This window comes from Megalops cyprinoides, chromosome 13 (genome assembly GCF_013368585.1).
Source record: "Megalops cyprinoides isolate fMegCyp1 chromosome 13, fMegCyp1.pri, whole genome shotgun sequence".
In the NCBI taxonomy this organism is placed as follows: domain Eukaryota; kingdom Metazoa; phylum Chordata; class Actinopteri; order Elopiformes; family Megalopidae; genus Megalops; species Megalops cyprinoides.
In genome coordinates, this window is record NC_050595.1 from 33,775,771 (window position 1) to 33,799,243 (window position 23,473).

Sequence of the window (23,473 nt, forward strand, 5' to 3'; positions counted from 1 at the left end):
GAACGATAAAACATCCAAGCAGGGTCTGATCACCCTCTCCCGACGGAGATTGACGCGGAGTATTTGTGCTTCAATATCAACTGGCTCTTCAAGAAAAGGACACGCCATGTCTGACAACTCCTTCAGTCTGCAGGCTTCAGCTAAAGATGAGGAGAAACTCAGGGTTAGTTGAAGAAACCCTGCTAGCGAGCAGGTTAGATTCACGGGGTATGTTGCCATAGTAACTGACCATAGTTAAACTGATCTGGTTTTGTGAAACCGAAAACCCAGAGTTTCCTTCAACTCTGAGTCAACTAACTTTGAGTTTTCATTAAACCCGTTTTCTGAAACAGGGCCCAGCAGTGTGTTGCTAAATATATGTTGTAAACATGGCCGTAACCAGGGTTTGAAAAATAGTGAGGGAGCGGCAGGGCCTCGGTGTTTAGGTTTTGTCAATGTTGTCTCTTGGTTAGGTTTTCTCAAAATGACACATATAAACATTACATACATAATATGCATTGCTGAATGAATAATAAATCATGAGACATAAGAGAGAGTAACACCATTACAAGCTAACGTCATTATACACTTGTATTCATTTCCAAATTTGGCTTTGAAATGTTTCGTAGGCCTACTATGACTGATACCATAGCCCATAGGATAAGAACGTATTTCATTACATTTGACCAGTGCCGTAACACAAACACGTGAGGCCCCCCCGCAGCTAACCCTGAGTGGGCCCCTTCCCTGCAGCACAGAGCAGGCGAGTTTTAACATGTTTCATAGTGAGGATACTTATTTCAAACGCACAATGAAATTTAACAGACCACTTTATAACACTGGACACATTATGGAGTTAATTGCATGAGTAAATTTTAAACTGCTGCTTTTAAACATTACAAACTACAAAGTGTCACAACCGCTGTCAAGGTGCTGATCCTGCCACGGCCGTGCAGAAGAAGCCATAGGCTGATATGGGTTTTATGGCCATATGAAGCCAATTCGAAATATTGTAATATAAGCATAAAGACTGCGCAACAGCGAGTACTCCGAGAACCGGAAAATAGCAGAACTAAACAAGGGAAATTCATGGGTAACTTGGAACTCAGGGATGCGAAAGCTTACATGAGCCTCTGCTTAAACATGCTGCAGTGTTTGTAGTATCGCATCAGCCCTACCTCGGGCGGAGTACCATGAAGGAATATGGAGCACCAATGCACTGTCAAAGGCACACAAAACAGGACCTACAGCTGCGTATAGATTTGTGGGGTCTTACGCCTGGGTAGCCCTGAGACAGACACAAGAGTGGAGTGAGCCACTTAAGAGTCACCACGTATGACCGCTTAATCGATGATGGACAGACAACTCCACGCCATCCATGAGGTGATAGGCACCCTAAAGATAAAAAATAAAAATGGGAAATATTCCGTTCCATCTGTCGTCAGTCCCTCATAGTCGCACTAACTCGGGATAGCATGTGACCTACACATGTAGCCTATTATTTACTAGGCTAATTTGATCGTGTTGTTGCATTTCTCTGAAATGTGTTTTGCCACCAACCATCAGAACCTCCACCAAACATGCAGCAAAGAGTGTGACCTCAGAAAGCACCGGCTTCACGGCTGACAGGATTTACCGTCCCAAGTGTAGATGTTATTTTCGGAAGTAAATTCAGCAGATTTTTGTTTATTGTGCCCTTTTTGGGCTCGCTTTGGTATTTTCGTTTCATTTTCAAAGTGGCTCTGTTTTCAGACTGTGGTGATGTCACTGAGTTGTACTGATTCGAACTTGTATGCCAATATTGGCTCTGAAAATACAGACAATGTCATGGTGTGCACCCTATGTAATTATATATATATATTTAAATTGTATAAATATATATTTCTTAAATTCTTATTATAATAGTTGTTGACAGGTGGGGGCGGGGCCAGTTTGGACTGCGGCGGCCCCCCGCCTCTCACGTTGTAGCTTTCGCAAGCACGCAAACTACAGACAATCTGCGCTGTTTCGTGAGCATAATCATTTACTCCATTTATGCAATTGGTGTCAATTATTCTGTGAATTATTTGTTTTATTGTTAATCAAGGAAGATAAAGGGGAACAGGTTGAAAGTAATGACAGATTTAAAGGTAATTGTTTCAGCCTCCCCTGTTTCCAGCTCACCAGCCGCCACTGCCTTGGAATGATGGTAAAGTATGGTATAGAATGGTCAGTGTTGTAGTCTGTGGTATTCAATTACAGTCAATGACAGTATTAATTATTTCAGTCAGGATGGGCAGATATGGTATGGGGTCTATGGTATGATAGTGTCACATGAGTGCATTGAGTGGTATTCTGTGGTAGTTAAAGACACTACAGTATGTAACAGTCAAAACAATCATAGGCTACATTTAGACTGCAGGTTTAATACTCACTTCCCAGTCACATGTGTCTAGTGGCACAGAATTATAATGACGGGTAACCTGTCACGTACAGAGTGACATAAAAATCACTTGGGCCATGTTAAACACGTTCAATTCCATTATGCACAAGTTGCATGGCTAGAGATTGATTTATTTCCAAATATCCATGTGGCCCAAATGGGAACTGAAAAGATGCAACTTCCTGTGTTTATTTGTTGTTCACACTATTCTTTAAAATATCCAAACTGGGTTGCTGAGTGAATAAACTAGAATTTACATACAAATGATTTCATGAAAGTCCAGGACAAAAACCTGAAATTGTCCTATCATTCATCCTGTGAGAAACTGCAGTGTCACTAGTCTTATGGATGCATAAGGGAAGGTGTAGAATATGTCAACTGGTCACTGGTTGTGCATATAGAGTAAGCATATAAATGAACCAACTAATATTATGGTTTTACAGTTTATTGCTTCTACAGAAGCTATACTTCCAGTAAACACAAGTCAACAGGAAAAAATGAATGATTTATTAAAAACATTCTATTCTAGAGCTTCAACTGAGCCATGACTTGAAAAGGTGACAGGAACACAACACAGCACAACAAAAGGAAGCTATTCATCCAAGGAATTTTAATAGTTTCTGAAATTGACTCACTTTCATTTCAGAGTGGCTGCACCGCAAAAGTGTTGTTGTTGATGGTGAAAACTTGAAAACCCCGTATGGAGAAGGGAACACAAACAGTGCTGGGCTAACAGTTTTGTTTAAAGATTAATGTGTGCAAATTTAAGTGGTGTAAACTGAGTGTTATGAGCTTCTGTCAGACTGAGAGAGTGAAAAATTCTGTGTGGCACTATGCGTTATCTTAGCCTACTGAAAATAATGCATCAAATCCTTCTAAACAGCTCTGCAATAGCATCTCTCTAATGTTGCGATCAATATCTGGAACACAAAACAAGCCACCATTTTACCCATCTCACATCTCAATCAAAACAGAGTTCAAGGCCATGACTTGCCGCTCTTCCATGTGCAGAGTTTTTTGTTTCTGTTATCAGCAGTTCGATTTATACCAAGCATAAAAGACTCCCAGGACAAAAATGATCACATGATTCCTTTAGTAAACAGTTTCTTTATTCCTTTACAAAATAGGTACAAATACAGAAGTATGCTTTCACACAAACAGGAAAATTTTAGATTATGTACAAGTTACCAAAAATAATGATGTTCTAATAAACACACAGCCTTTGTAAACAATATGTACAAATTATCCACACATTAAAACACAATTTTCCACCGGTGTAGTATCAGTAATACCATCCTAGTAATCTTTTGGCTAAAAGGCTGAAGGAGTAGAAATTTCCTCTGGCTTGTTTATCAGAAACCATAAAAATAATTATTAAAATTGTCTTAAACCACTGGACAAATAGGTATATTTGTGCTTCTTTGAAGTTATTCAGTTACTTTTTTTTCTCTGGTAGTTTCCAAGATAAAATTACATTGCCTGAAATGTGGCAAGCTTGAATGCAAATGAAAAAAAAGAAAAAATAGAACAATTTTCCCTTTAACAGCTATGGACAATACTGCTTTATGCTTGGAGCAAGACATGAGGTTCTTCTATGTATATTAGTAACACAGCTTTCTCTTTTTCAATTTTAATACTACACAAAAACTAAGTACGGTGCTCTTAACAAAACAAACCTTCAATGCACATTAATTTCAAAAGCCACCAAGAAATATCATCTGTTCAACAAATAAATTACAGAGGGACACAATTTAGAGACACAGCAGCTGCATAGAAGCAACAGACTCCAAATTAAAACAAACCAATAAAAAAGGCCATGGAAATTAGGGTTGAGTTACACAGTTGCAGCTTCACTGAAAATTCTACAGATGTAGCACACTGGCCAAGTTTACATCAGGCCCACTGAACTCTACAGGCACATGGGATTCAATCACTTATCCAGCAAATTAGTGGTTCTTTCTCCTCCATGCTGGTGGCAGAGCACAATGGGAAATCTTAAAACTGCACCATTCCTAATGTAATCTGGGAGAGTGAAATGGGGAAGATCTAAGTCACTTCCTTTCCCCCGACCGTTCCTAAATCCCCAAACCATTCTGTGACCACATGCAGCAGAGTGCCGATTAACTCACAACAGGCTGTGAGTCTGTGAGGATATCTCTATCATCCTTATCAGCAGTGCGGTCACTGGGACCTGCTGAGTGTCTTAGCCCCTTCTCTGAATACTGTGCCAAAATGAAGCCCCTCAGCCATCCTATACATTTTAAAAATGGTTAAAACATTGTAATTTAAAATTACCTTCTCTTCGACTGTGTATTGTACTGTGCGATATTTCCCTCACTTGGACAACAAGAAAGGGTTCTGAATGTCTGCGTCTGACTGACCATTTCAGCTTTGAATATTGTATGTTCATTGACACATCCAACAATATCAGAGGAAATAGGCTGCATGAACACAAAGTTTACATGTAAAACCAAGTGTCTCCTGACCTTGAGAAATTCATTGTACTTGCTTTTACAGAACAGTTTCACATTCATAAATGCTTTTCAAAGATTACTCTTGCTGAAATATCCAACAGGTGGTTAAAAATATTGTACATGCGGATCAAAACCATTTTTTAAATCAACTATTTACATTTAAGTGTACTCAGTGTCTGTGTTATGCTAAACAGCTTCCTGTTCTAAAAGATGCACAGATATAAGCTGAAAGACTGGCTAAATAACCTTCAGATGATGATACTTCTGCCTATCCCACATTAATAATGCAGGCTCTTATAGGATCTGGAGTATGATGCATAAAAAATTATATACTTAAGTTCTCCTTCACTTTGAGATGTTTAAATCATTCCACCAATCACAATGGTAGAAAATAACCAGTAACCCAGTTAATGTGTGCAAGTCCTATCAAACAAAAATGCCTAAAAAGACACAATTCCTTTGTAAATTTATACCCAGACTTTAACCCTGATTATACATGGCCTTCTTTGACATCCTGAATGTAGCATTACAGGGATGCATTTTTTATGGAGCCGAAACAGTGACAAGACACAATCTATTTTTGTTTTGTTTTTCATTCTTTTGTTTTTTTCTTTTTCTTTTTTGCCTTAAAGGTCACGGAAGAGACAGTGAGAAGAAGGCACGTTGCCGGAGAGACGCTGTGGGAAGCGCTACTTGAGCAGGGCGCGGTAGAGCAGTAGGGAGCGTGCCGTCTCGCGGTCCTGCTCCATGTAGAAGATGAAATCCCTGAGGTTGACGCGCGTGATACGGTGCCGGGGGTACTGGCGTGAGGTGGCCAAGGGTGCCATGGTGCCCACCGGTGAGCCCGCAGACGTCCCTGAAACCTATGTGGGGAGAGAGCAAGAAAGGACAGCGTTCCATTATGAGTGCTGACATGACTGTGAACTTTGCTAAGCATTGCTGTCAGCGAGCATGACCACAGGTCTGATCACTGAACGGACCTGGACAGTGGATGGACTACAATCTTCAGTGGTTTTCCATTTTCAAAATTAATATATTCATATCTCAACAACCTGAAATCAAAACACAATTTTTTATTGAAGGGGATTAAACCTGAACCTACTGTTTTTTTAAACAAGTCTGAAGACATATCACAGACAGAAAAACTGTATTTAGATTTTACTGAATTAACACAGAACAATATAGGCAAACCATGAATACATTTAAACTGTTTCATATATGCATAAAGTACAAAGGAAACCAATATGCTTGTGATATTACATTGTGCCTTAACTGAAAAATGTAAAAACAAAAAAAAAAAAACAAACAAAAAAAAAACATTTGATTTAGATAGAAGTTGACATTCAGTTCTGGTTGGGAACATTTGTGCAGATTAAGCTCTGTGTGACAAATCTTAAAAGATACAGTATATACAGGCTCACAGAAAATTATGGAACAATTTACATTTCAATGGAAAACATCAGCTCCAAGTTTATAAAACACCCACTTGAACCCAGCACTGACAGACATAAGACAGGAATTTTAATAATGAACCGCACAGAGCACAGCCCTGTAGTTACAGTGATTGGAATCCCTAAACAGACTGCTCTGGAGACAGACACTAATTGCAAACGTGAGAGGAAAGCAAACACAAGATCATCCTTCAGGTTTTAGACATCATACCACAAAATGACAATACATTGTTGACCATTATCTATATGTTCAAAGATTACTGCTAGTGTATAAATAGTATGAAATCTGACATGCATCTGACATCTGACATCTAATGTGTTGACATTAACAGGTTGTGAGAGTTGAGGAGGTAATATAGTATAATGCGGAGATGAGCGACATGTCACCTTCAGGGGTCAGGGCAGTTAGGCATGAGAGACTCGCCTGCCCACTGTAAAAGCCAATTACTGCCACTCACAGGCCACTGGGCACCAGTGGCTTGGCAGACAGCCAATCAGGCCCACCCCTCTTGCATGTGTGGCTACTGGATATGCAGACGGCCATCTGAAGAATTGGGGGCAAGTTAAATGCAGGGAGAGAGGAGCACCGGGAGGAGAGAAACACATCTGCCTTGCTTAATTGAGCATCTCCTTGTTCCATTTCAAAAATCCACCACATATGCCAGTGACCCAAACACTGCCCTGCTATTATGAGTATCTATTGAGACCTGAGGATGTTGCAGATCAATGTCAAGTTATAAAAAGAAAACTGAGTGCTCTTCATTACGGAAATTCAGCATGTGTCAACAAACCACACTTTTGTCTCAAGCATTTACATTAGTTTGCTTTTAGCGCATATTTATGACGAAATTGCAGGCTTTGTGAGCTCAGTGTTGGCAGAGCGAAAATGAATGTCTCATTTTTTCTTGCAGTGGACATTTTCATGCCTGGAGTCCTATAATGTATTCCTCATGCAATTAAGCAGAAAGACAACTCAAGGTGTACTTTCAGACACTTACTTTAGTGTTTCAGAGAGTAACACCATAACTTATTACGACTCTGTGAGCTGGGGTCTGTAACAGCTTCCAAAAGCATGCTGTCAGTGTTTGTCAACCTGCCTTCAGATGAAAACGTGCCAAAGGCCCCAGGCATACCTCCACACCTCTCCTGGCAGTGACTAGCTGTGGGCAGCAAAGCAGGTTTGTTTTTCCCAGCTGCGGTGCTCCCTGTGCAGACACTGAGGGAAACCACCAAGGAAGCTGGCCTTGTGTATGAGAGAAAAAGAGACTGGAAAAGGGCACGCTTTACATGGCCAATAAATGAGCACGCACATTACACGGCTGTTACATGAGCATGTACAATCCAAAGCCGTTACACATGCACATTACACCATCGTTACATGAGCACCCACATTACACAACCATTACAATAGCACATGCATTACATGGCCGTTAAATGAGCACATGCATTATACGGCGTTTACACTAGCATGCATAATACATGGCCGATACATGAGCATGCACATTACACAGCAATTACATGAGCACACACATTACGGCGCTGCTAGATAAGCACACATACACTATATGGACAAAAGTATTTGGCCACACCTGTTAATTATTGAATTCAGGTGTTTCAATCAGACCCGTTGCCACAGGTGTATAAAATCAAGCACCTAGCCATGCAGTCTCCATTTGCAAATATTTGTGATGCAAAATGGGTCGTTCTGAAGAGCTCAGTGACTTCAACTGTGATAGGATGCCACCTTTGCAATAAGACAGTTCATGAAATTTTATCCCTGCTGGATATTCCACGGTCAACTGTAAGTGATATTATTAGAAAGTGGAAGCCTTTAGGAACAACAGCAACTCAGCCACGAAGCAGTAGACCACATAAAATCACAGAGTGGGGTCAAGGCTCTGCTGATTCCATAGCTGAAGAGTTCTGAACTTCCACTGGCATTAATGTAAGCACAAAAACTGTGCAGTGGGAGCTTCATGGAATGGGTTTCCATGGCTGAGCAGCTGCATGCAAGCCTCACATCACCAAGTCCAATGCCAAGCGTCAGATGGAGTGGTGTAAAGCACACCAACACTGGAATGCGGAGCAGGGGAAACGTGTTCTGTGGAGTGACGAATCACGCGTCTCTGTTTGGCAGTCAGATGGGCGAGTCTGGGTTTGGCGGATGCCGGGACAACGTTACCTGCCTGACTGCATTGTGCCAACTGTGAAGTTTGGTGGAGGAGGGATAATGGTATGGGGCTGTTTTTCAGGGTTTGGGCTAGGCCCCTTATCTCCAGTGAAGGGCAATCTTAATGCTTCAGCATACCAAGACATTTTTGACAATGCTATGCTTCCAACTTTGTGGCAACAGTTTGGGGAAGGCCCTTTTCTATTCCAACATGACTGTGCCCCAGTGAACAAAGCAAGGACTATAAAGACATGGTTTGATGAGTTCGGTGTGGAGGAACTTGACTGGCCCGCACACAGCCCTGACCTCAACCCCATCGAGCACCTTTGGGATGAAGTGGAATGGAGATTGCGAGCCAGGCCTTCTCATCCAACATCAGTGCCTGGCCTCATAAATGCTCTACAGAATGAATGGGCACAAATTCCCACAAAAACACTCCAAAATCTTGTGGAAAGCCTTCCAAGAAGAGTGGAAGCTGTTATAGCTGCAAAAGGGGGACCAACTCCATATTAAAGTATATGTATTTGAATATAATGTCATTACAGTCCCTGTTGGTGTAATGGTCAGGCATCTGAATACTTTTGTCCACATAGTGTATTACATGGCCATTACATAAGCACACACATTACACAGCTATTACATGAGCACATATATTATACAGCCATTACATGGGCAAACATATTGCTGTCAGACCTCAGACCTGTTTTTCAATTGCAAACAGGCAATCCAATTATTCTAAGCAAAGTATCAACTCTGCTTATTTTGGCAGAAACTATACCCAAATATATATACGCAAATGAGAAGGGGACTCATAAACATAAATCCCTCCAATTATACATTTGAAGGCATCTTCTGATGGCTGTATGGGGCGTCTGAGGGGAGAGCCGACAAAAGAGGAAAGGAATGTAAAAGTAAGCCCATGCTGAACAAAGAGAACAGCAGGGAACCATGTGCCCTGCAAGAGCACACTTCCACAGGAATGCATTGCTGCACACTTCTACAAGTTCTCATGATGCACTGCGACAGTCCCCACTCAAGTTCAGAGGGGACCTATGCGATCCTTTTCAGTTTCTTTAGAATTATTTTATCCGTTTTAGACAAGAAACAATGACTGGTCCATCCAACTACCACCATAATGCCCTTTCATTCAAAAGCACAAAATGTGTGTTATAGTGGTGAGGAGCAGGGTTACCGGTTTAATTCCTGGGTGGGTTCTGCTGTTCTAGTCCATGACTCATAAACAAGACACTGAATTGTTACTAACTCCCAACAACATGATACCTGAAATGCAAATTTAGGAAGCTTGTTATTCTGGTTGTTTTAAAAAGCAACTTTAAAAGTAACACGCTGTTCTTCTACAACTTACACAGATATGCATAATTAATAGCAAGGAACTGGTTTAGGTAAACCCGCAGTTCCTTCCACAAATCCTTAATGCTCTGATGATGATCTCATGAACTCAGAAATAAGAAATACCAATGTTGAAAGAACTATCATGCTTTTCTCTCTCCAACTTTTAAGACTAAATTTTACCCATTTAACGTAACATGCTGTTGAAGTGGCACTGCAGACCCACAGTGTAGTCAGTGCAAATATCTACATCGGCTTAATGTCTGTGGACCATTTATAATCCACATGCAGAGAAACCACAGGCCAAACTGTAATGTTCGAACACATCACTAATCGCCCCTATTGTCTCAAACTTGTTTGCAGAAAGGACCACAGTTATTTCCCACATAGCTTTAATTACTTTTGGTAAAGTTATATAATTAAATTACGTTGCGGCAACATAAGAGCAACGTGACTGTGTTAGCTGGGTCTCCTCAACTAAGTTGTTGTTAAACATTTATTAGGGTGATTAACAAAAATTAAAAGGGTGTCTTGAACAATCACGGACACTCTATTACTAATGCTTAATTATATAAAAAAAAAATTGAAATGCCGAGTTATTCAATCACATGGAAATCGTGATTGTTGTCCCCGTCCTTTTGCTCCTTTGTAAGATGCAACACGACTACTGATTGACGGGGCGAAATGCCAACATAGCGGTCAAGTGGCAGTGCTAATATTTTCATCTTTCATAAGATGGCGCCCTGTCTCTCCCTGTCTCTCCCCGTTGTGATGCCCACAGCCCTTGGTGCATGCAGACGCTCTCTGCTCTCTATATTTCAAGGACATTTCCAGTGGCAGGCAAACTTGTGCACGCCTCTTTGCACCCTTGCCTAACCTAGTGTGGTTGCGGTTCGCTGCAAAGAAGACTCTGTGTTAAATCCGTCAGAAGTCTGGTTGTGATGTTGAAAATCTTGAAAAAATGTTGAAGTTGGTCTATTTAAAACCTTAAAGAGGAGTGCACGATAGGCTGAATACTCTTTGAAAACTGCCAATGATTCTTGACATACGAGACACATTGGTTTTTGTTTGAATTCACAAAATAAATATTCAGTTTCCCATCTTCGTTGAAATTGTCGCTATTCATTGTCCACTTTTCTTTTTTGGCAATTGTTGTTGCTAGCTACCTTTGGAAAGGTAGATAGCATTCATGTTCTTTGCATTGTAGGCTAATTCTCTGATAAAAGCATGAGAGTGGAGCATGGCAGCACCTCCTGCGTTTCAATGTTGTATTGTCACGGACGTAAATTTAAACACCAGAGCACAGGCCACATTAAATTGATTGTCAGAATTCATTGGCGGGCCTGATTAAAAGTTGTGGAGGTCCGTGTCTGGCCCGCGGGCCTTGATATTGACATATGTGCAGTATACCATAACGCAAAGAATTTTCCTGCAAAGTGGTGTCAGCTGGGAAGGAGTTACTATCCCAGAATGCTCTGAAGAGGTTAGGCTTGCATATGACCAAAACATTTCAACAATCTCAAACAGAGCAGGACCAGAGGAGATGGCTGTTGGAGCCTTTTTTGAATTTTGTATCTAGGGCAAATTGGAGGACACAGCTGGTCTCTCTGCCTAACTCTCCCACGGCAGTGAGGTGCCCAGGTGTCTATGTATTTGCATTGGAATCACATTATTGCCTTTGTCCTGACTGGCAACTTTGAGCATGGTTTTGCTGTTAAGAGTAGTATTGGCCCAGGTTTCCACCTCATTGGTGAGGGTCAATAACCTGGTCTGGCCAAAAAGATGGAGATGGGTGAACCTCTGCAGTTTACACCACTTTGTCGAGCTGGAAAAAACATTTGCATAATTGCTGGCTGACAGACCAAATAGCAGGAGACAATGCTTTACCCTGCATTCGCCAGTATGCTCTGCTTCAAACCAGTGTGGCCCCCCGTCCATCTCCTGTGGTGTGCCTCTCCATCTCACACTCTACTACATGGGCCATGGTAATCAGTGACGGAGAGCCTCATTTTCATATGCAGAGAAATGAAGGAAAAGTTAACAGATGAGCTGAGTGGCACCTTGCCTTTGGGTGGTGCCTGGGACGTAGTTTATAATCCACGTTCATTATTTCAAAGATTTGACATGGACAGGGCGCTAGTTAGTAAGACACTGACGGCAAATCATAGTCTTACTTTCCTCTAAACTGATAGCTGTGTTGGATCAAATATTCTGAAATTAGGTAATTCTCATGACATTTTGCACTGTTCTTAATTCAGTTCAGATTCTTTGGATGTGTATATATAGTTCATATATGCTAGCTCATCAGCACTCTCTCACAGGGAAAGGGCGATAGTGTTATCACTTGCAGTACTTCCGCAAGTTAGTTAGCAATAGTTACCTGTACCTCACTACAGATTGGAAAGTGAGCATAAGTTTATGGGTTATGGGTGGGTGGGATGTGGGCAGGTTTCTTTATAACTATAGAAAAGCAGCCAATACAACCTCTTCCTTTACTTTCTTTTCCTTTTTTCCCTTTTCCTTTCTTTTCTTCTTTTGCCAAATCAACCTGCACTATATATTACTTGATCTATTGGACTTGACTGGAATTATGAACATATCTAATCTTCTAGTCCAGCTTCTCAAATACTCTATACCATTTCTCTCATTTCTGAATCGTAGCAATAAATATGACAATGAATCCATTAGTATCCACAGGAGAGAGAGGCTCCATTAAAATAATTTCATGGAATACGGGAGGGCTGAATGGTCCTGTGAAGTGGGCAAGAATATTTTCTCACCTCAAAGACTTGAACGCGGACATAATGTTCATGCAAGAAACACATCTACGCACAGTAGACCACCAACGACTCTGTACACCTTGGATTGATCAAATTTTCCATTCCAAATTTAATTCTAAAACAAAGGGTGCAGCAATATTGATTAAAAAAGGTACCTTTTATGTCTTCTGAAGTCATCCAGGATACAAATGGGAGGTATATTATAGTAACTGGTCTTCTTTGTCAAACCACCAACTCTCAGCATTCTCAATTTTTCCCCCTTTCGCGTGGAACATGCCAGAAATGTCCGATTTCCCCCCTCCTTTTCGCTATTGTCATCGAGCCACTGTCAGTTGCACTCAAAGCTAACAGTCTTTTCTCAGGTATTAGAAGGGGGGGGAAACTGAACACAAAGTATCCTTATATGTGGATGACCTCCTTCTTTATGTTTCAGATCCCATTAATTCTGTCCCGCATATTTTAGCCATACTCAATTCCTTTGGATCTCATACTTACATGAAAAAAAAACATTACTGCCCTAACAGCTAAAGTAAAAGATGACTTGCAGAGATGGAATAACTTACTACTCAGTGTAGAAGGCAGGCTACAAATTATTAAAAATGAACGTTCTTCCCAGGTATTTGTATTTATTCCAGTGTTTACCTATTTTTATTCCCAAATCATTTTTCCATCTGATTGAACCATTTATTTTAACCTTTATATGGGGAGGTAAGACCCCAAGAATCTCTAAATCCTTTCTTCAGAGGAGGAGACAGCAGGATCGATTAGGTCTTCCAAACTTTCAGTCATATTACTGGGCACCCAATATGCATAAATTTATACTCTGGGCTACAGATCCAGATAGCAGCTGGATTCAATTAGAGGAAAAATCTTGTCACTCCTCATCTCTAAAAGCCCAGCAGCCAGTTGCACCAGCAGAGCGTAAGGTCGATCGTAAGTTCAGGTGTAAAGTCCAAAGTCCAGAATTTCGGTTGCACCAGGATCACTTAAGATGCAACTTAACTAGTAGTGCATAAAGCGATCCATAATCAAAATATTGTCACAATTAATGTCAATGTCGTTTGAGGCCAATAAACGGCACCATACAATGTAAACAGGAAATACGGCTTTTTTGACATTTGCTGTGCACAGTAGCCTGCATGTGTCATTGTGCTGATTCGATTGTTCCAGCCTTCCAAGTCAGAGTGTCAAGTTTTTAATAGGCTAATTATTGTAGACATTTTTTCCTCTTTTTACCTTTCATACAAGCCTACTTAACATATTAATTTCTTGTGTGTATTTATTTTGTACCAATGTGCATTTGCTCATTCACTATGGTTTGTGGAGTGCGCTTTCTCTTGAGGTGCTGAAGGTTGTCTAGCAACAAATTTTAACTGAATTAACGGAATAACTTTTGCTGAACAACTAACAGAAGAGCCAACCGAAGTTAAGAATGAAGAAACAATAATAGGTAAGTTAACGTTATAACAATAGTAACAGAAAAGTTATCAAGGTTCGCCTTTAGCTGATTTATTGCCGTAATCTTTAGTGTAACATTGTTCAAGTTGGTGATGTGTTATGCTAGCCTGTCAACTCTGTTAGCTAGCATGAGCATATGCTTCGCTTTTCATTCAATGTATAACGGACCATGGTGTTACTATATATTTCAGGCTTGGCCATGTCTGGTGAACATAGACCAAGAAAAAAGGATTTCACTCATGACGAAATTTTTATTTTACTAGCCAAATACAAGGAGCATAAGCGCCTGTTGGAGTTCAAATTTAATAACTTTTTTACGGCAGACATTGCACCTACTTAGTGTTCGGTGTAAGTTTTAAGATATAACTTAAGTCTACGTTGAATGTATGTGATTTGGTGCAACGGTATAACTTTTAGTTGTTCGTAAACTCGAACGTAGTGGCGATTTACATTTGAACTAGGTAAAGATCGATCGATCTGCTGGTGCAACCGGCTGCTGGTGTCTATCCAACTTAAGGCAGCACTCTTCTAATCCCATGGTTATTGCCACCCTGAAAATTTGGAAGCAAATTAAGTAGCATTTTGGCTGGACCTCTTTACCTTTAACCACTCCCCTCTGTAATAATGAATTATTCAAACCAGCCAAGATTGATTCACGATATGCCTCTTGGCGAATGAAAGGTCTGACCTCCCTTAGGGATTTTTATATCAATGGCCTGTTTGCTAGCTTTGTACAACTGTGCTCCACTTTCAATCTTAAACAATCAGACCTGTTTAGATATTTCCAGGTCCAGGTTGCTGACATCTAAAAAGACCACATACTGTATCTTTCTTATATGATCTTATATCCGCAGATAAGTACCATGCACTGCAAAAGATTAAGACAAATTGGAAATCATATCGGAGGAATGGTGGGATGCAGCATTAAAAGCTGTGAATTCTTCCTGTTTGTTTGCATGGCTTACCCTTATTCAATTCAAAGTCCTCCATAGGATCCATCGTAGAAAATCTAAATTATCAAAAATATACCAAAATATTTCTGATATGCGATAGATGTTCCCTAGCACCAGCAAATCTGATACATATGTTCTGGTCGTGCCTGAGGTTGGTGGAATACTGAAAACATTTCTTTAGTGCCATCTCTGAGGTATTCGAGTTAACCCTTGATCCATCCCCCCAGATTGCTCTGGCATCTTTGGCATTCCTGATGAGGGCGGGGGTGTATCTACTATACAAGCAAATGTGATTTCCTTTGCGTCTTTGATAGCACGTCACCGTATTCTCCTTCTCTGGAAAAATCGCTCACCCCCTCAAATACATCCTGGTGATGTGACCTAATGTCATTTTTGAAATCATTTTTGAAAAGATCCAAGTTTACTGACCGTGGCTCAGTTTAAAACTTTTACAAATACTGGCAGCCTCTCATCTTTTACTTTGAAAGAACGAAATCTCTCTCACTGGACTAGGGTTTTGGAATTGTGCCCTTTTAAATCTTACTGTGCTAGGATTTTCACATATGTCTGTTAGCATCTTTTGCTTTATGATGGCCTTAGTTCATCTAGATAAGATATAACTCAATGCAAGTCCCTGTTATTTGATTATGTGCAAGCACGGGTGTGTAGCCACGTGCATATATGTATATACAGTTGTATGTAGATAAACATTTGTATGGATCCAGTGACAAATGTAATAACTGGTACACATACACTCATCTGGCACTATAACTTTAGTACAAATCCAACAAATAGGTTGATGCATTTCCCCAATTCCTTCCCATTTTTCTGTTATTTAATTTTATACACCTATTCACCCCCCTTTTTTATAATTTTTTTTTTTTCTTTTTCCTCCCTTTTCACAGTTGTGTTGTATATTTGGCTGGTAACAGACCTTTGGGCCTGGGGAGGGCGGGAGGGCTACTATATTTACTATATATTATATACTATTACTACCACTAAATACAATGTATTGTCTGTATTTTGTGTTAAAATACTTGCTGTTTTGCCAATAAAAATGTGTTTACAAAAAAAAAATAAATAATAACCCAGCGGTCATTTTCTGCTGATCATGGTGGTTTGGATATTGAAGAAAGGCTGCACTACTCTGGTGAGGTCATGCGCTTGTCCATGTGTACAATGGGCAACTAGAGCAGACTTTGGGGAAATTCACAGTGCAGTTTGCCCTCTGCTTCATGCGGTGTCTCACAGCTACACTAACCCAAACGCAGGTGTGCGGTTGAAATTACTGAAGTGAAATGCCTCTCTTTGCAAAGGAGCATGATCATTCCTTTTCTTCTTATTTTAAGAGAGGAAAAAGAAACAATAAAAATAGCTTTCGTCTCTATCTGGGCTTGTGTTAAACTTGGGGGTGAGGGCAGCACTGAACAGAGGAAGAAAGAGCAGGCTCTGACCGTTCTGATCTGAAGAAGGATGGAGGAATTAAACACAAAACAAACAGATGTGGTTCAATCCTCCCCTGCAGAACTAGTCTTCAAAATGGCCAATCGCAGGGTGTCATAATGCCCATATAAAACATACCAACAGTGATGTTGTGCCATGGTGAGGCACAGAGGCCATGCAAAATTTCAGTCAAGAAGAAAAAAGGCAAAAATACCTTATTACTTCAAACTCCTGTGAGCCATTTTGGTCTCCAAAGGTTTTAGACCGCTGGAGGCCATGTGTCTGCAGTGTTTCGGGAAATGACTTGCCTTCGCACGAACACCACTATGTTCTGCAACACTGCTGCCCCCAGCATGCCCGCTCAATTTCTGATTAACCCTTCACTGTCTTTCCCTGTGCTGCCTAACAGAAGCACAGCATGGCATCACCACCATAGTCTCCCCTCTCTGCAATCAGTCTATCCCAGCATGAATGCCAGTGAAACAGAACTGGCAAGATGTGAGACAAAACTGTACAACAACCAACCTGAAGAACAACTCCAGTCTCTTGCCACTGGAATGGGGGGAGGGGGGGATGGACAATTCAGTATCACACTTTAGTGTACATATGGACTAAATCAGCACACTAGTTGACACAACACATAATTAAAACATCTTGCTTGAGGTCAAGAATTTTCTAATTAGCAGACTACTGACAAAGCTGCAGTTTTATTGCCTTGAGTTTCAAAATCCACAGGTTACAGCTGAGATGAAAGTTGACCCTAAAGCTCAATTTGAGAGGGCTGCTTCTACACTTCCTCAGAGGATAGTCCTAGGGTCACATAGTTAAATAGCATGGGAATTCTAGTACCTTCTAATATGTGAAACGTCCCCACCCTGAAACCAAATCTTTGCTCCTTTTTGTTCAAATTGAAAACTGTTGCTGTATGAGAACAAATACTTTCCCTTTTCATTCATTTGCATGTATTGTGTTGACACTTAAGTATATTAGTTTACCATATCTGATGCTTGTAAGGTCTCCTCCAAAATTGCATCTGAATGACAACAGAGCTAAACATAAAGAGCAGTTTCTACTACAGCCAAAATATCTAGACTGAAGTTTGGAGGAAAATTATGTGTGTGTGTCTGAATGTTTGAGTACTTAGGGTATGTAAAATCTTAGACTTGCAAAAAGATCATTTATGAAACTACGATCGAACTGCAATGCAATAATGTAACCATAATGCCCGCTACACAAAAGAGGGGACCTGGGCAAGGTTATTTCTGAGTAAAAGTAATGCTCTTATCCACGAACAGACTGGAGAAGACCCAACGACACTTTCCTTTCTCTTTATCCAAAGAAGAAAAGAGCACATAATATTCTGGGAAAAAAAACACATCAGGCCAAGTATGTTACACTGCTCATAAAAGCCTAGTTACAGATCTTAATGGTATAAAATATTCAAACCCTTTCATAAATGACATGAAGTCGATTTAAGATGGAATGGAAAAAGCTTAATGAGTCACAAATCCTTGTCTCCGGAAATATCTGCTAATGAGCCATTGTTGGTTTTGTACCCTTCACTTAAAAGGTGTGGCAGTGTCATTGCATGAGATTTTTTTTTCCTTCAAATGACGTTCAATGAGAAGTTGCTGATGGACTTTGTCTCAGCTTTGTAGAACATAGGCTTTTTTCCCCACCATTGATGGTAAAGTGAATGAGGACACTGTCAGCTGAATATTGTGCCACAATCTTTGATGTTTCAGTGGTATAGTTTAAACAGGAATGCCCTGTACATAAGATCCAACGCGTTTCTGTAACTGAATCTAGGTGGGACATTTAAACAGATGGCCAGATTTGAAACACGTGAGTCATTCAGGTTAAAGCAGTCAGATCAGGTCAAATGGTATTTACAAACACTTGGATTCATGTAGCAAGAAGGGACATGGCATTTGTTTCAATCTGAAGCCACTCCTGCCTAGGAGCCAATGACATGATTTCAGTTGAATTATATTCAGCACAGTGCCCTTCACGGTGGAACTGTTGATGCAGAAAAGTGGCAACATTAAAGCAAAAACAAGCTGTAAGTGTCAATGCTGATACAACGTTGACAAAATGATGGGCAAAAGGATTATCAGTTCAAGAAAACAAAAACTTTGACGAATGAAATTAAAATAAATGAAAATATCACTGAGATCTGAGAAAGACAAGTTCACCACAGTCTAATTCTGAGCAAACAATCTTCTTACAACTAGTTAAGAGATGGGCACATTGAATTTCCAGGAAGGGACTGTATAGCACTAAGAGCTGGAGATGAAAAATAGATGGTTTAAGGCACATTCTAATATGGACAATGTTATACAACCACCTCAAAAACAGAAACCACCTATGATCTAATATTATCATAACTTAGCAGGGTTTCTGCAGGCTTCAACAAGTTAAATTTACGACTTTTTAAGACCATTATGAATGCAATTTAAGACCTATTTCTAGGCTACATTAATCCGAGCTCTTCTCCCTTGGCCGCAATCTCCTCCTCAATGTTCTCGAGCTCAGCTCACTGTTCCTTGCAGCCCCTCCTCAGAGCATTTGACTTTGTTAGGGCAGAGTGGGTTGCTCTGGAGCTGGACTTTGGTGATGCTCCTGATGTGAATACAGAGCAATATTGGGTGATGGCAGGCATTTGCTGGGGGCTTTGTACGGCAGCTTTATGTTTTTCTGACTTCCCATGCAACTCTAATGCCTTAGTTCCTAATTTGAACGTTTTCTTGCACAAGGTGCAGCAGGCTTAAAATTCGTCATTTTCAACAGGCTTCAACTAAGCACTAAATGCGCTGTTCTCAAGCCAGATCTCTTGCTCTCAGAGCTTGCGCTTACCCATAATAGATGAAAGTAACGTTAACAGAAACTATTTTAACTTATTACTTCTAGAAGTAGCTATTTTTTTGATGAGAGGAGATGCCACGTTAGCCCACACACCACATCGCAACACACTAACTGGGTGTGCTCCGATAAATTCTGACCGTGCTGCACAGTTTACATTAGTGGTTATTGGTTCCATGTTGGTTTCGTTATGTAGTTTTGTTACAGCGTGATCAATACAAATTTCTCCCAAAAACACATTTAAAAGCGAGACTGAAGGTAATGCAACTTTATAAAAGTAAGGTTAACTTCATAATCCAATCAATTTTTAAGACCTGTCAAAATTGTATTTAAGACATTTTAAGGCCTAAAATTCAGATTACTGGATTTTAGACTTTTTAAGACTTTTTAAGGACCCGCGGAAACCCTGCTTAGGCATTGTCATCGTCCCTAGAAGCATCATTTCTAAGTTCTGTTACATGGTCTTGTTACACCTAATGCCTGAACACACAGAGACTGTACTTTTTTGGGGCAGAAGAGTAGACAGATCATTTTTAATAGGAAATGCTCCTCAGCAGACAGTAGGCTACTGTCAGATCCAGAATTATTGGCAGCCTTGATAAAAATGAAGAAAATAGGCTGCATATAATATAACACTATAGATATAGATAATAATCTATATGTCATGTTCAAACATGTGAAAACTTTGATTTCAATACATTTATTCTCTCATGTTTCATTGTTTTTCATTAGGTAATCTCAAGGTTAAATTGGCAACAAAACTTTAGTTAATTTAATTAGTTAAACGTTTTAGTTTCAGTCTAAAGGAACTATATTGTGTCAGTCCATCACTTCCTGTTGCACTAGGGTATATAAATGAGGTAACATGCATGCAATATCCCTTTGTCATCCATTGCCATGGGAATAGCAAAAGAATAGTCAATTCAAAAGAGACAGGTGGTAGTTGACCTTCAGAATACTGGTAATGGCTACAAAAAAAATACAGAAATGATTACACTTAGCACTGTAAGGGCAATAATCAGAAAAGTTAGGAAGATGGTGAAGGAGTCCACCAAAAACCCAGGGATCACGGTTCAATAATTGCAGAGCCTGGTGGCATCTTGGGGTGACCATGTCTCAAAAACATCCATAACATGCCACCTCCATACCGACAAGCTCTTTGGACAGGCTGCATGAAGAAAGCCCTTACTGAGCACAAGGAACAAAACCAAGTATCTCAAGTTCATTGGAATTATGATTGTAAGAGAGTGCTACGTTCGGATGAGACCAAAATTGCTAAATCTGCTAAATGCCAACGATGTAATATAATGCAAAATTTAACGTTTTGGCCATACTGTAGATAACATTAGCATGTTTGGTGGAAAAAGAGGAATGCATAAAAGGAGAAGCACCTCATACCTACTGTCAAATATGGGGGTGGGTCATTGATGGTTTGGGGATGTTTTGCTGGCCATCTCAGTCTCTGGACTTAAATCCCAACAAAAACCTGTGGTCTGAACTGAAGAGGGCAGCCCATAAGCACAAACCCAAGGATATCAATGATCCTGAGAGGTTCTGCATGGAGAAATGGTCAAAAATCCCTTCAAATGTGTTCTCTAGCCTTATCACAAATTATAGGAAAAGACTCAATTGTGAAACCTGTCTTTTAGGGAAATAAATTTGTTATTTGAAAAATGTAAGACTTTAGTTGATTCCACTAAGTCATTAATAAAGCACACTATTCTACACATCTTGAAAAATAAAAATTATGTCAATAACAATATAATTTTTTATTTTACAGCATTTTTGTGCATATATATCAAGGGTGGCAATAATTCTCCAAACACATTTTCCCTACAAACTACTAATTTCCTAGTAATTTCTACCGGTCCCATCTCCTGGACACCTCTGCCACTGCACCTTTACTCTTCCAGAGACCTCTGAAGGTGCTTTAAAGAAGCCCCATTTGGCTTCTTTGGTGCCTCTATGGCTTTCTGGCAAAACCACTTTGTCTTTTGTTATCAGCTGTGAATGTGTACAGATCCTATCTACATATTGACTCTATTTAAATATACAGCCTTTTCTGTGATGTTAATTGCGCATCTTGTAAAGGAAACACTCTTGCTGCACCTTGGGCTGGCAGCCGCAGGCGTGCCTGCTGGCACACTGAAAGTTCCATACCAGGCTGCCTGGCATCCAAACAGCTCCATTCCACCCACAGCCAGTGCGCCGAGATTCTGTGAAGCTGGCACGTTCCAGCTCAAAGCCTGTGGTTTTCCTCCCTAGCTGAATGCACAGTGTTGTCAAAACCCGTGTCGGACTGCTGACCAGGTAATAAGGACCATATGCATGTGCTTAACGGTTGTCGACAGGTGACCTAAAGCTCACCTGTGAGCTGGAGGGCAATATAGCCTCTCGACACAGGTGGTCCGCTTACTGTAAAACCTTCCCCACCTCTACCAGCTAAAGACTGACTGTGTGTATATATAACCAAGCAGGCCCATACAAGGCCTTCACAGGTATTGTCATAAATTACTGTAGTGTTTAATCTGAAAACCTTCCCAATCTGACTTTGGGGAAAAAGAACAAAAGAGAGAAAGGAAAGAAACTCAGAGCTTGCACATCTGTTGAAATTCTATAATACCATTTAATAGTTTTTTGTAATTTCACTGAATTTTGAAAGCTGTATTACTTAAATCATCTGAAAGGTAAAATGTCACTCTGTATCTATCCACAAAGCATAGGAATTTCATCAGTCTTTGAAAGTAAGAAACAGCAGGGTTTGTGTCTGTGTAATTATTCAGCCACATTGTTTCAAAATGTATACATACAGTGTGTTCCAAATTAATCGTACTCACAGAAAACCCATAAAAATATATCCTGCTGTTGCATCATTGATGTGGATTTAAAGATTAATTGCCAAAAAGATGCCTGAATTAAAGAGCTAATATTGTTTACTAATTATCTCAGGGTGTCTAACTCCCATCACAGCCTGTGTACAAAATAGCAAAGGAAGCACTCTTTTTCTCCCCTGTAACCAATTCAGCTAGAATGTGTGTTACACAAGCAATGATTGATTCTAAACCTTAATGGGCAAATTAACAAATACCAAATGGAGTAAATGAACTGTGCACCTTGTCAATTAGCTAGGGTACATACATTTACTGAAAATTGTAGTTGAAATGAACAATACAGGCAATTAACTGTAGACCAACTGACAATTCTAGAAGATGGTGTTACAACGTTACAACATGCAAACAAAAAGACTACTGTCCTATTGGGTACCTGCTAATGCATTTTACCTTCCCAAAGATTTCTGTAAATGTCAGAAAACTGAAACAACAACAGATATTTAATACCAAGGGATCTCACATTGTGTGCAATTTCATCACATTCAATTATAAAGTTCAACGAAAATCTGAACTTTTCAAAAGCCACCTCAGTATCTGCAGCCTATATCTCAGCTAAGACTTGGGTTGCGCACTGCAGTCAAAGGATTTCCTGCCTCTTCCATCGAAAGTTGTAATTGCTTTCTTATTTAGACAGCAAAAATTCAGAGAAAATATGACAAAAGATATTTTAAAGAGAGTAGCTTAAAGACTGTGCAAGGCCTTTTTCTATTAGAAATCATTGCTAACTAGTTAAAATTGATCAAATGGAATGCAGTGAATGGAGAAAAAAATTAAGCTGAGTTGAAAAGTGTGACTTGGATTTAATATTTTATAATTGCCAAGGGACATTCTGAGATCAATGAATTCCTGCTCATGCCGCACATCAGAAAGAGATGTACTTCAGTCTTTTTAGGGAACATTGGTCTATTTAATTCTTGGGTTTGATGCATGTGAAATATGCCTTCCTTGCCCTTCTTCTGCTGCTTCCAGCACTGCTGCAGGCAGACATTAGCACTTTTAATGGGCCTCCATTGGAGGAGTGGCAAGTAGCCAATAACCTCCCTTCCATAATGGATCGACCTGTTTATTCTCCTGCACCCCTCTCTGTGGCTAATTTTATCCTTGCTTCTCATTTAGTGAGGGAAAAGTGCAAAGAAAAGATTAAAATATAGCATCAAAACATGAAACGTATGCTTTCTGTTAACCCTCCTGTTATGTTCAAATTTACTAACATCCGTTATGTTTGGGGTCAATTTGACCC

General features: G+C 40.0%; 1 protein-coding gene across 1 annotated transcript in view; it reads right to left on the bottom strand.

Annotated features, from left to right (window-relative positions):
* Positions 1–5,003: 5,003 nt before the first annotated feature.
* The window catches only part of LOC118788165 (transcription initiation factor TFIID subunit 4-like), a 91,244-nt gene continuing 72,774 nt past the window's right edge, over positions 5,004–23,473 (bottom strand). The window contains exon 14 of the mRNA XM_036544059.1: positions 5,004–5,738. Within this exon, the coding sequence (XP_036399952.1) occupies positions 5,565–5,738 (174 nt within the window). The 3' untranslated portion in view covers positions 5,004–5,564. The remainder of the gene's footprint in view (positions 5,739–23,473) is intronic.